The 15,755-nt window shown below is 41.1% G+C and overlaps 1 protein-coding gene across 24 annotated transcripts in view; it reads left to right on the top strand.

Moving 5' to 3' along the window:
* Positions 1 to 15,755, top strand: part of FGGY (FGGY carbohydrate kinase domain containing) — a 414,792-nt gene that overhangs the window by 310,345 nt on the left and 88,692 nt on the right. For 23 of the 24 annotated variants that reach the window (XM_038537374.1, XM_038537384.1, XM_038537385.1 and 20 more), the window contains one exon: positions 13,039 to 13,113. The exons of the other annotated variant lie outside the window; for it this stretch is intronic. In XM_038537374.1, the coding sequence (XP_038393302.1) occupies positions 13,039 to 13,113 (75 nt within the window). The remainder of the gene's footprint in view (positions 1 to 13,038; positions 13,114 to 15,755) is intronic. 24 annotated transcript variants of the gene reach the window in all.

Below are 15,755 nucleotides of genomic sequence, written 5' to 3'. Positions count from 1 at the left end.
AGTGCATGTTAACATTATTAGGATTCAGATTAAACTTTGCTCAAAGTAAAATAAAATTAGTAACTTATGTCGGTGGATACATTGAGCTGCTGGTGACCCTTAGGGTCACTGGTGGTGCTTAAGATTCTGGGCGCTCCTGGAGGGGCCAGCATGAACTTGTGGCAGCCTTCATAGACACCTAAGCTAGGATGGGACACTCTGGTGGCCAGGCAAGATTAAGTAGTATAGCCACTGAGAATCATCTTTGAGGTTGGAGGAAGCATGTTCAAACTAGAGAAATAGAATCAAGCTTCAGAGGCCAAGGGGGGGCCACAAATAAGAAGAAAGTAAGCCAGGAATTCAGAATCCAGGAAGATGTGAAAAATTTGAGAAGCAGAGTGCGCTGTGAATGGAGGTGGGGAGATCAGAATGGAGGCTGTGAGCAAATCAGGGTTTATGCTGCGTGATGGTGGCGTGGGCTGCTGGCTTAAAGAGCTGCAAGACCCCAAATTCTACAGTTTTGTGATTAATTTTATTGAGACTGTTTTAAATATTTTTATGATGCCAACGGGAAGACCTGATCTTTATTTTCATTACCTACTTGACATAATCAACTTTTGCTAATAAAAAGGAGTCACGAGAAAAGAAAAGAAAATTGGACATAGCATAAGTTATGTCTGTCTGGAGTCCATGAAGCGTGCCCATACAACAGATAATGAGCTTGGCCTCCTTACTTGGCTCGTGGAAGCAGAAGAGGAATGTCGGGAGAGGGCCATGTGGCCACAGGCTGCGGCCAGAAAGCTGTACTTGCAGATAACTGACTTTCTGGGTACAAACAGAGGTTGGGGAAGAGCACATTTTGTATGGATACAAAAGCGAGAGTCTTAACTGAAGACAAATATCTGAAACCAAATATAGAGGACCTTAAAAATGTGAAAGATGTTAAGAAGCATGACCAGTTCATAAAATGACCCCAGAACAAAGCAGGGCTGTGTCGTGAAATGCTCATGGGTCTGGAGTTCTTCCCTGGGGGCCGTCTCTTGCCAACTTCTGTCAGACCCAGTGTGGCAAGACCCATGTTTCCCAGTGGCTTTTGTCTATTTCTTAAAACCAAGCCTGACATCCAGAGACTGAGGAAGTACCATCATAAGGATATTCTTATAAAGTTAAACCAGGGGCACCTGGGTGGCTCAGTTGGTTAAACATCTGCCTTTGGCTCAGGTCATGATCCCAGAGTCCTGGGATCAAGTTCCCTATGGGGCTCCCCACCCAGCAGGGAGCCTACTTCTCCCTCTCCCATTCACCCTGGTTATGTTCTCTCTCTCTGTCAAATAAATAAATAAAATCTTTAAAAAAAATTAAAAAAAATAAAGATAACCCAAATCCAGAATGTAATCCCAAAGGAGTCAATGGAGGGTTTTGAAGAATACCTGCCTCATTATAATAAATACAGCTAAGTAGATACTCACCAAAGAAGACTACTTGCATGGAGACATGTCCCCAGTTATATCAGAAAATCCTAGTTTGTTTGTTTTTTTAAAAAGTTTTATTATTTAATAAACATACCTCATATGTCACATGATATTTCTTAGCAATGACTTCTCTTTGTAACTGTTCTTGGGTTGGCTTTTCATTGGAATAGCTGCCACTCTGTGCATTTACATCACCACACTGGAAGAAGAAGGAGACCTTGATAAGATAGAGGGAAAGAAATTCTGGGCTAATATTTTCTCCCAGTATTTCTCTCCCTCAATTAATTTCAGATAACAGCAGACCAATCACCCTAAAAATCTCTAATAGAGATTGTCCAGTCAGTACTTATTTCTTACTTAGAAGTGCCAACCACTTCTAAGATGGAGTAAGGTACAACAATTCCTACGTTCATGGAGCACGTTTCAAGGGAGGAGAGGCAAGTGCTTGATAAAATGTCTATTTAGCAACTAGAATTGTCATGATATTCTCAGTAGGGAAAGAAACACATGACTTCTTCTTTTGGCTCCTGAAACATTTCTCTGGGCATCTAAGTAGTTAATATGTTCTTAACTGATGATCAACATGGACATAAGGAAGAAATCATGTACTGCTTTAAAAACATAGCTATGAATAACTTGCTAATATTAAATGGATTAATTGCTACTCTTACTATTCATATGAGAAGTATTTAATACCAATATTAACATCAGGACGCCTGAGTGGCACAGGCAGTTAAAGCAGTTGAAGCATCTGATTCTTGGTTTCTGCTCAAGTTGTGATCTCAGGGCCATGGGATTGAGCCCCGTGTTTGGTTCTATGCTCGGCGCAGTCTGCTTAAAATTCTATCTACATCTCCCGCTGCCCCTCCCCCCCCAATAAATAAGTAAATCTATAAAGAAAATACCAATATTAGTGTATAGGTAAATGAAGCTAAGAGGCTCCCACTTTATCACAATTATGAAGACATTGCCTTCCTCTACTTTATTTGAAAATACATGTGAAGATGCAAAAAAAAAAAAAAAAAAAGCATAAACCCATGCTGACTTTGAAATTTTACATGTCATTGAACTAGTGACACTAGAATTGACAGTCTCAGAGAGAATCTGGGAAGATTTTCCAGAATCTAAAAGACTAACTGGAATTTGCTGAATAAATCTATGACATATGAACAAAGTGAACCTCTAGCCTTGCAGAATTCAGGCCTTTCCACCTTTTTGCTCCTTAGCTGAATAATGCAAGGTCTCTTTAAGCCTAAGAACAGGACAGTCTTCCCTCTATTCTGCTGCCAGTGGTTTTAGGGTGTTTTGGTTTTTTGGAAGCAGCTAGTGAGTTTAACTTTCCAGAACTCTCCCACAACCCAGACCTTATCTTCCCTTACAGTTCAGTCCATCAGAAAACTGCCAACCCAAGAAGCCAACTGGGCATGAAGTCTGATTTGGGATGACTGGTGATGTGCTACATTCTGAGGATCCTGAATAAAACTCTGTTATTAAGAGATAAATAGGAAATACTGTGAATTTGGAGGAGGGGTATAGGTGCATGTGTCTGCTGTAAGTTCTGGGGTTAGAAAACTGGGCAGTGGTGAGGCCACCAAAGTGACCCAAAATAAAAACTGCTGGACTTTGGGAACTGCCAGCTAGCTATAGATCTGAAGAGGCCCATCCAAATTGCAGTGAGTGGGGCAGAGAGTAAATCATGTGTATGGTCTGCTGGGAAACACTGAATATGTATAGCTCTTTAGTTAGAATGAATAAAAAAGTAATAAAGTGAGTCCATTAGGAAAAATGGGTTGCATACAAAGCAAAAAGAGTGCCATTGGAATACTTAGGGAAAGGCTTCTCAAAGAATTATTTACTACTGAAACCGAAAGAAAATATTAAAACCTCTTTGGCATATTCAGTAGGCTTTTTGTTTTGTTTTGTTTTGCTTTGCTTTGTTTTGTTTTGTTTTTTGAAGGGAGCATCTCTGAAATAGGACAGAAACTTGGAGGAAAAATGAGCTCAGATGGAAAGGCAGTGGAATGGGAAGAAAAAGGAAACGATAAGGCAATTAAAAATACACTAGCAGAATTAAAACATACATTGAAGGCAATGAAAAACCATTTTTATGGGAGAAAATAAGATCAGAGCTATCATACATAGCATATATTTTACATTTATTAGAAAAACATTTTGAGGATAGAGACTACCTGTGGCCTGTTCACTTTTTCAATTTCAACAGCGTTTAGGTCAAAGACCGGCCTCAAATAATTGCTTTATGGCTAAGCAATATGTTTCCGTCTTTATTTGTCAAGGGAGGAATGAACCGTGATCTGCTCAAGGTCACAATGCCAAGAAATGAGGAGCTTAAATAAAAATGTGAATCCTGACCTCCAGTATGCACACCCCCACAAGGCTGCCTTAACTCACTCCTCCAGATCTCACTCCATGCGCTGAGGACTGTAAGACAGGAGTCCTAACAGCCATCTCATGCATGGTGTAGTACCCAAGCACACTTCACAGCCTAATCCTCGCTCCCCTGAAAACCAGACTTTTCACTCTTTCTGCCATGTTTGTCCCTACCCTGGCCCTTGGATTTAAGCTCTGAGCTCGCTCTCATCAGTAGTGGTTCTTATTTCCTTCCACCCTCACTGACTCAGATAACAAAGTAATCACCACTCCTGGTTTGACCTCGCTCTAAACCCTTCTGCTTTAGGGGTGCCTGCCCTCAGAAGTAGGAACAGGGCATCACCCAGGAATCTTTCCATGATGCATGAGAGCATCATCTTCTGTTCTGGTGACACTTGTCTCCTTTCCATGTACCTTGCTGCTTCACTCTCCTTTGGTGATGCAGTATTGACCTGTGGCTCTGGGCTAGAAAGAGGTGGAGATTAGGGGGTGGGCAACTTAATAGGACGCCTGGACCAAGTAGCCACCTACGTAAATAGTTCTCCTTTCCGCTTTATGAATTAGGTAAGGGCCATGCACGTGATGTGTAAAGGAAGCAGAAGCTCAGGTCATAGTAATCAGCATCAAAACATTTAACACTGGTGACTCTAGGTTCTTTAAAAGCAAAAACAAAAGAAAAAATGCTTACTCTTTTATTTTATTTTATTTTATTATAAACAGAAGCATGGCATGGTCACGCATAAAGAAGGATAAAGCCAAATACTCACCAAGAACGGTTGCCTGTTGCAGATACTTTTTTGGTGATTGTTTTTATTTGGAACGATTGGTTGAATAGTTTTTACTACTGTGAAACATTGAAGAGAGCCGGGGTTTGAAGTCAGATTTGTATTTGCATCCTGCCCTGAAGACGAGTGACCTCTGAGGTTAGAGCTGTGAGGTCAGTCTGCTCATTCGCAAGCAGAACCAGCACAGGATTCCTTGCAGGGTCATTGTCAGATCAAATGGGGAGACTGTCACATCGTAGACAGACAAACAACAGCAAATACTTTTGAGCCTGTAGCTTCTGCTTAGTGGCCCTTGTTTGCTTGTTGGAAGATGACTAGGATTCTAAGTGAGAATTCTCAGTCTGAATGCTGAGCAGCCAGTCCTGAGCCATCCGCCTTAGTCCGAGGACCAGCTGGACTCGCCAGCCGTGGAGGTCATCAGCCATGAACAACCAGCTGGTGAAGCTAAACAATCACTTGGTCCATCATAAACCACGTTTCATACAGGTACGGAGCTTATAGTCTTTCTCTGGAAGTCCTTGGCCCTCAAGTCTTTCAACACAACAGGAAACCCAAATTTGATGTACCCTACATTTTTTAAATTTTTTATTTAAATTCAATTTGCTAACATATAGTATAACACCCAGTGCTCATCCCCATCAAGTGTTGATGTGCAGAACAGCCAGTGTGGTAGGAATTTTGAAAGAGTTCTGGCCTTCTTGTATATATGACCAGTTTCTATTCTCGAATTAATACCACCTCTTTGTTCTTGAAATATCCAAGAAATAAATTAATCGAATTTAATCACAGGTGCAGGTGACCTCAGGCATATCGGGCCATGAAAACACCATGTTCACCAGTGGTTGAAATGTGTTTTCTCTGCTTCATATTGCAAGCACAGTGCTACCCAGAACAGAAAGTTATTTTCTGGTTCTTTGAAGAGCTGTGATTTCTAACATAAGGCCATATGCTGCTCAAACTGCTGGGGAGGTTGAGTGCTGCTCCAACGGCTCTTCAAAGCAAGCACAGAGCAAGTGTGCATATGAAAAACTAGGAGGGAGTCAGGAAAGAAGCATTACAAGATCTTAGCCAGTTCCCAGAGGACTGAACCCCAGCTAGAGATGGGCATTACTAAACAGAGTCAGATGTCGATGGAGTCGGCAACTCAGATGAGTATTTGCAAGAGCTCAGTAGAAGGTTGCCAACATATAGTATAACACCCAGTGCTCATCCCATCAAGTGTTGATGTACAAAACAGCCAGTGTGGTAGGAATTTTGTATCTCAGTGGCTTCCTCTGATGGAGAGATGGATGACATAGCTGGAAGCTCATGAGCTAAATCAAGCAGCTTTTGACTAATAAATTTATCAGGCTTGTGAAGACTCTTTGACACCAGTTTGTTGATGATTTTGTTAAAACTTAATGCTGTTTCATTTCACTGTTTTTCACATATTATTTTGGCCTATGACAAATTGAGACCTATAGCAAAGTTTAGCATCCTAAGTATCATTTAGCTGGTTTTCCCATAATGTGTTTTCTTATTGAAGCAACTAATTTAGAAGCTGGTATTTTATTTCATAATAGGCATCATTTTTTTTTTTTTCTGGAACTGCATTGTGTCAGGCACCATGATAGATGCTTTACATGCCTCTTCACTAACTTTTTCAGTAATCCTGCCTGACAATGTTGTTGTTCCATTTAAAAGGGTGAAGAAACTAAGGCTCTGAGAGTCAAAGTTATTTGCCCAGAGGGGGAATAAACAGAAGTATTAGAACCTAGTCAGTTCAAACTGAGGTCACTGACATCCTTTGGGAAGAAAAAAAAATTTTTAAGAAAAAATGGGTTTTTGTGTTTTCATGCTCCAATTCTGTTTCAGTATGTCTACCATATTTTCCCCTCATTTTACTGACTTTTTAAATTATTTCAGATTCAGACTTTATTTTCTTAGTGCTTTCTATCTTCCCTAAATATACCAATCAACAAGTAAAACCCAGAGGAGACGGCAGGAGGAATATGGATTATAAACAGGAGTCCTTCCCAAGGTAGTAAGGCATGATAAAAGACTGAAGAATGAATCAGGTAGAAATCTGCTGGGAGGACGCAACAGATAAATAATGGGAAAGATCTAAGGCTGGGGGACCAAAGATGGGATCCAAGTTTGTGTAAATCAAGACGGTTGGATGACGCCAACGAGGGGCCAGTACAGTTGACCAGAGCAGCTTTGGGATACTGGAACACGGAGTATATTAAAATGACTTAGAATTAGAGCATCAGAAGAGGAACAAGGATGAGAAGTGACTATTACATCTGGGGAATAGCAAATGACTAGCTTATCATGTGCGGTTCACCAATAGAATAAAGTCATGAGGGAGAATGTCAGTCTACTCATCATGAGTTTCTTGATTGTCTGTTGCTGCCTTAATAAATTACCACAAACTGAGAGGCTTAAATTTATTATCTCACAGTTCTGCAGGTCAGAAGCCCAGGCTGGCTCAGCTGGTTTCTCTGCTTCGGTTTTTGTAAGACCAGAACAAGGGCTCTTATCTGGAGACTCTAGGAATAATCTACCAAATCCATTCAAATTTTTGGCCAAATTGAGCTCCATGCAGTTGTAGGACTGAGGTCCCTATTCCCTGGCTAGTTGTTAGGCAGGGGTCCTCTGCTCCTGGAGGCCACCTGCATTTCATGACTCAGTGCGCCACCACCCCCCCCTTCTTCCATCTTCGAAGCCACCAATGGCAGACCATGTTCTTCTTATGCCTTGAATCTCTCTGATTTCCATTTCTGCATTTCTCCTGCCTTATACTGGATTGCTTGATTGACTTTTCTGCCTTCTGCTGCTGCTTTTAAGGGCTCATGTGATTACACTGGGTATCTATTGGATAATCGATGATAATCTCTATATTTTAAGGTCACCTGGCTACGAACTGGTTCCATCTGCAAAGTCCTTTTACAGCAATGCCTAGATTGGTATTTGATTGAGTAACTGGGGGACAGGAATCTTGAGGGAACATCTTTAGAGTTCATTCACCACACTGTGTTCACACATTTATCTGCATTTCCCAAATCTGGGTGAGTTTTAGGCAATGCCAAGTGTCAGCCTTGATTTCTGGTACTTCCTGAAACCTCGGGGAAATTTGTTCCCTTTCTCTTCCAGGCTGCTGATTACTTCAGACCTGTTCTTCAATCTCTGTCCTCTCTCCAGAGGTTTTCTATAGGTTGTTCTCTGATCCTCCTCATTTCCTTGCTGTCTGTCCATCAGCTCTGCCTGCATTATTGACTGAGCAAACAGTATTTTTGCTGTTCCTTTGTGTTCTGGAAAGCTTTCAACCAATTCCCTTAAGCATTGGATACCCCATCAAGCTCTGATGGGCCTAGAAAGTCTCAGTGCTGGGGATCTTGTTTTTTTTATCTTTTGTGATCTTTAGAGACCCCTTGAGATTTTTTTTCTCTAAGCTTTTTTTTTTTTTCTTACTAACAAATATAACTAATTCCTTTAACAGCTAAGGAGGAAAAAAAATAGCTGAGTTACTACTACATTTAAAAAATTAATTTCAACTATTTTAGGACCTATCAACCTGTGATCCATAATGCCAAGGTTAAGGACAAGTATTTCCACAATTTATTGTGTGTTAGGACCTTGCTTAAATGCAAATTGCTGGACCTACAACAAAGATCCAATACATTTGGAGTTGGAGCTCAGGAAATCTGCATTCAGCTAGGATCCCAGGAATAGACTAGAGACATGCCCAAGCTCTCACAGCTACTGAGTGGCAGCCAGATTTAAGGTGAAGTCTAGGGTAAAATCATCTGTCTTTCCTATTTACAGAGTGAATGAGAGTGTGTAGGTTGATAAGAACTAAGGCTTCTCTAAGGAGTGCTTGCAAGTGAGACACCTTCTCCCTGCCCCCCGCTGCTTCCTATTCCTGAGGCATTCATCATTTTGCTTTACCACAGTCTTGTTGTTCTTATATTTGACATTGTGCTCCTGACACTGATGGTCAACATACATTCTGCCCTGTTTTCCTGCTGTGTGTGTGTGTATGTATGTGTGTGTGTGTGTGTGTGTGTGTGTATATATACAGTATATATACATATATATATATATATATATATATATATATATTCAGTGTCCCTTGTTAATACCCTGGGGGTACCCATACCATGTTGGAGACACTTAATTCCCATATTCCAATTAATGAATGGAATTGAACCCTTTATGCATTTAAGAGAAGGAGAATGAACATTTATTAAGGGAAAGGAAAGGAAAATCAACATGAATTGCCACCTATGCTCATATAGTTGCCACTCACTATAAGGGTTTAGCTCTTATAGACTCGGTATAGCTTCCTAAAAAAGTAAAACATTTTGCAAATTGTATTTAATATTTACAGAAATTCCTTGAGGCATCATTATTCCTATTTCATAAATGAAAAAAATTGAGGCTGAAACAAGTCCATAAAACTCATACCATCGTGCAGTCAGTTGTTGGAAGAATGTCAAAATCTGAACTTCAGTGTCTTCCTCCATAGCTTGTCATCTTACCATTCCCCTACACTTCTCTTCCAAGCTCAAAAAACCTAAGATTTACATAAGCATTTTATATCGAGGATGTTGAAGTTATCAATTGTAGTTTGCGTTTCTGTGACCACCATATCCACCACATCTCTAAATATCAATTATAAGTGTTTTCTCTTATAGTTATCCCCGTTACACAATACCAAAATATATAAAATATGCTTACCAGTGCAACTCTCCCATGGGGTTTCCCTCCACATTTCACTGTCTTGCCCAAACATTCAAACTAGGTACTTGCACATCTTCTGTAGACACACTGCTTCCACTTATGCTTTCTTCCCACTTCCTCTTATTGATGGAACCATTCAACCCTCACACGGTATCTGCTCCTCTGTCACATCCTGACCTTCTCACTGGTTACAAAGCTGCACGTCCTCCAGGACATCCCTGGCATTCCAGGGATATTGCTGCCACTTCCCTACCAAGATGGCTCCCCAAGGGGTCTCTATAGCCTCCTGAGTGGTCCATATGGCAGGCACTCCTTAGAAAATTGTATCTTGGGCTGACAGCCATTTGACTTTTGCCAAGGCAGGGCTGAGATCCCTAGCATTTGAGAGAAAAGTCAAATGGAATTAATGATTATCTGCCCTTCCAGAATCTTCATCTCTGTATTAGATGAGATGTCAAGCAAGCAGGACCCCAGACCATAGTAATTTCACATTTTAGAGAGGAATGTCTTTCACTGAGTCACATTTCAACTCCATGGCCCTGGTGTTAGTGGTGAAGAGATGTTGGAGTTGGCTATGGGAGAGTGGTGCTTGGTTAATCCTTTTTGCTGCTGAGTACGTTCTTGCCTAGAATGTTTTCTTCTATGAATGATAGGTATGTTCTATTCACCAGAAAAAGAAAAGCTATGTCACACATCCTATGTCCATTTTGTCAGAACTACTAGCAAGTTCAGGAGTTGAATTTAATGCTCATTTACATGATCTCATTCTCAGTTTCTGGAGAAAAGTAACCATCTTCTCTTTTCTGTGATTTCTGAGCTCTAGAGGCACTAGAAATTTAGAGAAGAGGCCATGAATTTTGTTTTTTTTTTTTTTTTTTTGCTTGAATACCAATAACTTGGGGGAAGTTCTCAGGAATATTTATTGAGGGTTATGATAATGAAATTTGGTGATATTACATCCCTTCTGTCTTATGGGTTCTTACTAATTGAGAAGGATATCAGAACAAGTTTTGTCATCAATGTTATACAGAGCACTGGGGCTCGTCAATTAATAGGAGAATGCATCCCGTATACAAAGTCAAATTTCTTCCCAAGTCCATCAATTTATCCAAATCTGGTCTTCAGGACCTACCTATAGGAAGATGGGAGTCTGCTAAGCAGACACATACCAGTCACACAAAGGATCGTAGCTTGAGTCACATCACAGTCATGACCAGAGAGAGGAGCCAGAGGTAACCTGCCTCCTGGACTGGCTCTGGAAGAAGGTCTAGACCTTGGCCCACTTAGCTTTCTTAGTAGATAAGCAGCAGAGATGCTGTTGAGGCCAGGTGAGTACAGAAGAGAGAGACCATTCATGATTAGTCATTTACCCAGGATGATTGTATCCCATGCTGCTGGTCGATCACACAAGACATTCGGATGAAGAGGCATACGACAAGGCTGAGATCCTGTCCACCCTGCTCCTTTTTATAGTTCATTCTCCCAGATGGGATGCCTTTTGCATTAGTCTGCCTGGAGGGAGTACTTTTACCTAATTCATACGAAGTTTCTATATGAGCTACAGGGACACTCCTTTTACACCAATCTCATATAAGCCACCTTGATGAGGAAAGCTAACTGTAGAAGGGAGTGGGATTGGAAGCCTGGAACTAGAAGTGATCTTCCAGTGTTCTCTCTTGGGGTATGGAGCAAATGACCTTCCCCTCTATAAATATATGAAGAACCAAGGTTGTAGACATTATCCTCCCATAATCATGGAATTAGACACAAAAGGCTAGGAGGTTAGGAAAGACAGTGGTATACAAAAGGAAAAAGGAGCGTTGTCACTAATTCACACACTTAACAAACAGTAACTTAGTGCCTACTATGTGCCCAACATGGTGCTAGACATTGCCGATACTGTGTGAGTATCACGGATCGTCTGTCAGAACCACTAGGTTCTGGTTTCCATTCTATGTTTTCCCTGGGGCACATTATTTCCTTACACACATTGTGAACTTCTATAATGTCAACAGTGTTCATGTTCTCCCTCACTTCCAGTGTTTTTACTGTATGTGTAGGTCTCTGGGGAACTTTACAAGGGATGTTCCTTCACAGGGTTATTGGCTTGGGAAGATGCGTACCCAGAATTCCCCTCCGGTCCCTCATTCAAACCTTCCATGTCCCCATGTGTTAAAATCAAACACATAGTTCTCATCTGGTTATCCAGTTATTTACCAAGAGAAGCTATCAGCAGGTAGCCCTACTGAGGCCAGGAATCCCTGCATCAGCAGACTTCCATGAGTAATCAGAAGCACTGGAGCAAAGGATACTAAGTGAGGAAGGGTTTGTACAGATGTTGTGAGAAGTAAGCAGGGGCGAGCCCAAGAAGAGGCTCGAAAAACAGCACAGGCATTTCTGTCTCAAGATGAGGGCAACAGAGAATTTTTAACAGAGTCCTGGGATCAGATTTGCACATGAGAACAATTACTAGCTCCATGGTGGAGAGGAGCACCATTAGAAAAGGGGCTCTTTCAGCACACGAGGACCTAACAGTGGCCTGGATTGAGGAAGTGAGTGACAAGATGAAGAGAAGGGATGGATTCACAACAGATTTGGGGGAGCTAATGGACAAAATTTGGAGACTGTGTAAATGGGAAGAAGGGAAAAGTTGAGGAAGAGCGCTGACGGGTCTCTGGTCTGGGCAACGGAGTGGTGTCTGTGCCCTGCAATAAGCCAACACGCCCCTTCGTCATGGCTCAGGGTGCAGTCTGGAGAGGGTAATGAAATGGGACCAAAGAGACGAAGGGAAAGGACCTGGGGAGACCCCTCAGCTCCCCTCTTTTAATGCAGGCTGCGTGTCACCACCTCATTGCACTCAGGATCATACCCCTGTAGTCTCTGAGTAAACATATATTAATAGAAATTGTAATGTGAAAATACAAAGTAAACTCTGGTATGGATGCTCACAAAAGTCGGAGTAGGTTTGAAGAACCCAGCAGCTCTTCACCCTCTAGAAATGCCCCAAGAGGAGACATTAACAGATGGGAGATGTGAGGGAAGGACTGTGAACAGGTCTTGAAGGCATCCAAATTCAGCATCCTGCTCAGTTCTGGAATCTCTCAGAAATTGACATACTCCATAGAAGCATGTGGTTCCGATTGACTTTAATGGGATTCCCTTGCAAACCACAGATTGTAAATTATCCCCTAGTAGGTATAACATTTATAGGAGACATATTATTTTACCCTGAGTACCCCCTGGATGCTGTTACACTGAATTCTGACAACGGCAAAACTCTGAATAAGATCATCTTTTACTAGAAGCCGCTGCTCCGTGTTGATTCCTGTAAGCCAAAGAAAATGAGTGTTTGTAATAAAAGAACATTTTTTTAGAGATGAAGAAAGGCATTTAATGCCATGGTAAGGAGTATCAAACACCATCTCTGTATAGTATTTGTTTTGCTTTGTCTTGTTTTGTTTGTTTAATACAAGGCAGGGCACTTTCTCTTGGAGAAGAAATGATAGTTTTTCCCAGGTCTGGAGATTAAACAATTTGGTAGTCATTTCACGTTCAGCTCACAAAAAGGGGATTTGCATATGAACTTGTTTGGGCAAGAAAACACATCTGAACGTGTTTCATGGGAACTATCTCTATCCATGGCAGCTCCTTTTGGCCATCTCTTTCTTTTCTTTTCTTCATCCCTACAGGTCACCGGGTTGAAACTGTCTCAGGACCTCGATGATCTTGCCATTCTCTACCTGGCCACAGTTCAAGCCATTGCTGTAAGACACTTTAATGCCATTTTTTAAAGAGACTTAGGGCTATCAATAAACGTTAGGCCACATGTTCCTCCAAGATACATCATGCGCTTTTGTGACAGAGATTGTTAATTAAAAGGGAGCTTGCCAGCAAGAGATGCGTGTCTTTTCGGAAGGATATCTTGAAGAAGGTCTTCACCTGCTTTACTAATCACCTCGTGTAGCTGAAAAGCTGAAAGGAGTTCGGGTCTTTGAACATCATACTTGTCATTTAATTTGTCTTCCAAGTTCAATTAAGTAGAAGCAGATGCCATTTATACTTGCATTAAGAAAAGCCGATGTTAAGAATGTGCAAACTTATAAAACATACGATATTGTTCACTTCGCAAAAGGATTCATTATAGGGTTCCTTTAAATAGTAAGCATCCTTAGTGTTTGTTTTTAGATAATTAGCTGCTTCAATGAGAGGTTTGGATGATTAGGGAGAGAAGGAGGGGAGAATTTAAAGCATTAGGAACTCCTACACTGCAGATCAATCCAAAATAAAAACAAAATCCTGGAAGCTTAACCATCGCCATCTAAGGAATCTTATTCTCCAGAGGTGACCCAGAAATGGGCTACAGAAGATTGTATCTGCGTATGTTAGGAAGTTTTGGAGGAGTGGGTCCTAGCTTTCCAGGCTTTAGAACTGGGAGGAATCCCAAAATTACAGTTAATTAAGTGAAACTTAGTCACTCTGGTAAGAGAATGTGGACCAACCGAAAGGAAAAATCAGTTCACTAAATTCTGATTCAAGATTTATTTTTCAGAGACGCAGAAAGTTTTTATGATAATGGTATGTGGACATGTTCATATGCCATTGTTATTTTGTTTCTCCATATACCACTTCCATAATCTTACTCCTTCAAATAATAGAACTACATACATTTTTCGTATACCCATATCACTAAGAGAGGTGCTTTTCTTATGTTCACTTTTGTCAGGTGCCATGTAGATATGATAAGAGAGCAGAGCTTCCCAACCACTAAGGGAAAGTATGGTCTTACATAGAATAGGCCAACTTGGTTAGATCAAACAGTCCTTGTAGTTTTTTTTTTTTTTTTTGACTTTTTTTTTTTTTTCATTTATTTATGATAGTCAGAGAGAGAGAGAGAGGCAGAGACATAGGCAGAGGGAGAAGCAGGCTCCATGCACTGGGAGCCTGACGTGGGATTCGATCCCGGGTCTCCAGGATCACGCCCTGGGCCAAAGGCAGGCGCTAAACCGCTGCGCCACCCAGGGATCCCAGTCCTTGTAGTTTACATACCAGTTTGACTCTATCTTCCTGAAGCAACTGTCATCAATTTAACAGCTTGGCCAGTTCAGTGAAATCAATCAGCCAGCATTATTTATCGGAGCTTTGTCAAAAACAGATCATTCTGACATCTCTCACGATGGAGGGAGTGAATAGTAAAAATGAATATGGAGGAGAATAACGTGCATCAGTAGTAAAGACAATTCCTTAGTGATCCTGTTTTATAGTAATAATGGTGACACTGATAAATAATATAGTTTTGGGATATTATGTGCTAGGCACTGTGCTAAATATTTACAAATATTACATGACTTAACCTAATATGAGTTAGATGTTAGCGTCCCCCTTCCACACATTAGAAACCTACACCTTGGCAAGGTTCATTAACCTGCTCAACTTCATATAGCTAGTAAGTGACAGAGCTAGGATTGGAAGCCATGGCTTTCTGAAATAAAAGTAGACGTATGAAGCATTGAGGAACTTTCCTTTTCGAATTACCAGTGCTATTGTGTGAAACGCCTTAGAGTGGAATGAAATGGATGCATCGAAATAGAAAATCGGAGCTATGCGATGCTCATCCTCTGAGTACAGTTAAGAGGCAGAACTTTCGTTGACATTCACTTGCTGTGCCAGGCACCAGAGTACCTACCCACCGTGGCTTAGGGGAGTCACCCTGTAAGTAGGAGGGATTGTCCTTATTATCCAGACAGAGGGAAAACCACCTTGCAAGGTCAGATAGCTAGTGTGTGGTAGAGTCAGACCTTGAGCCTGTCTGAGAACTGCCTTTCTCACTCTCAATCTTCTGCTCTTCCACTCCACCAACCTGCATTTTTCTTCAAAATGTTTGTAAAAGCTATATGGACGAAATAAGCTTTCAGGCATTTCCAAGACCAGTTGTTATTTTACACATCTCAGCAAACACTGTTATTTGGGCCGGGATTGCCTCACAGAGGCCCCATTCCTGGTAAGAACATTGCAGCAGGAGCCCAAAAAAATATAAATGAGGTTAAACGGAACACGGGCTGAGTGGAGCCAAGCTCCATGTTCCCAAATACCACCACTTGGAAAATCAATCTTGTATTTAATGGGTTGTACATGTATTAAAAGCTGTCATATTTGTTCTGTCCATTGTCTTAATGACCTTTATAATACCGTGGAGGGAAGGAAATTTAAGACCCATCTTTCGACAAGGCTTTATTGTGGGGTCAGTTGAGTTGTGAGGAGTTCAACTTGTTTTGCAAAGGTACGAGGGTATGCTGATATTTGAGGCAGAAATGTGCATTTTAATGAAGTAGCCTGATCACAGATATTTTCCCATGATGTTTAACTTGAAAAACATTTTTTTTTTTGTTTCATTGGCTCTGAATATTGC

Source organism: Canis lupus, chromosome 5, assembly GCF_011100685.1.
Source record: "Canis lupus familiaris isolate Mischka breed German Shepherd chromosome 5, alternate assembly UU_Cfam_GSD_1.0, whole genome shotgun sequence".
Lineage (NCBI taxonomy): Eukaryota > Metazoa > Chordata > Mammalia > Carnivora > Canidae > Canis > Canis lupus.
This window is presented reverse-complemented; position numbering and strand designations above follow the sequence as displayed.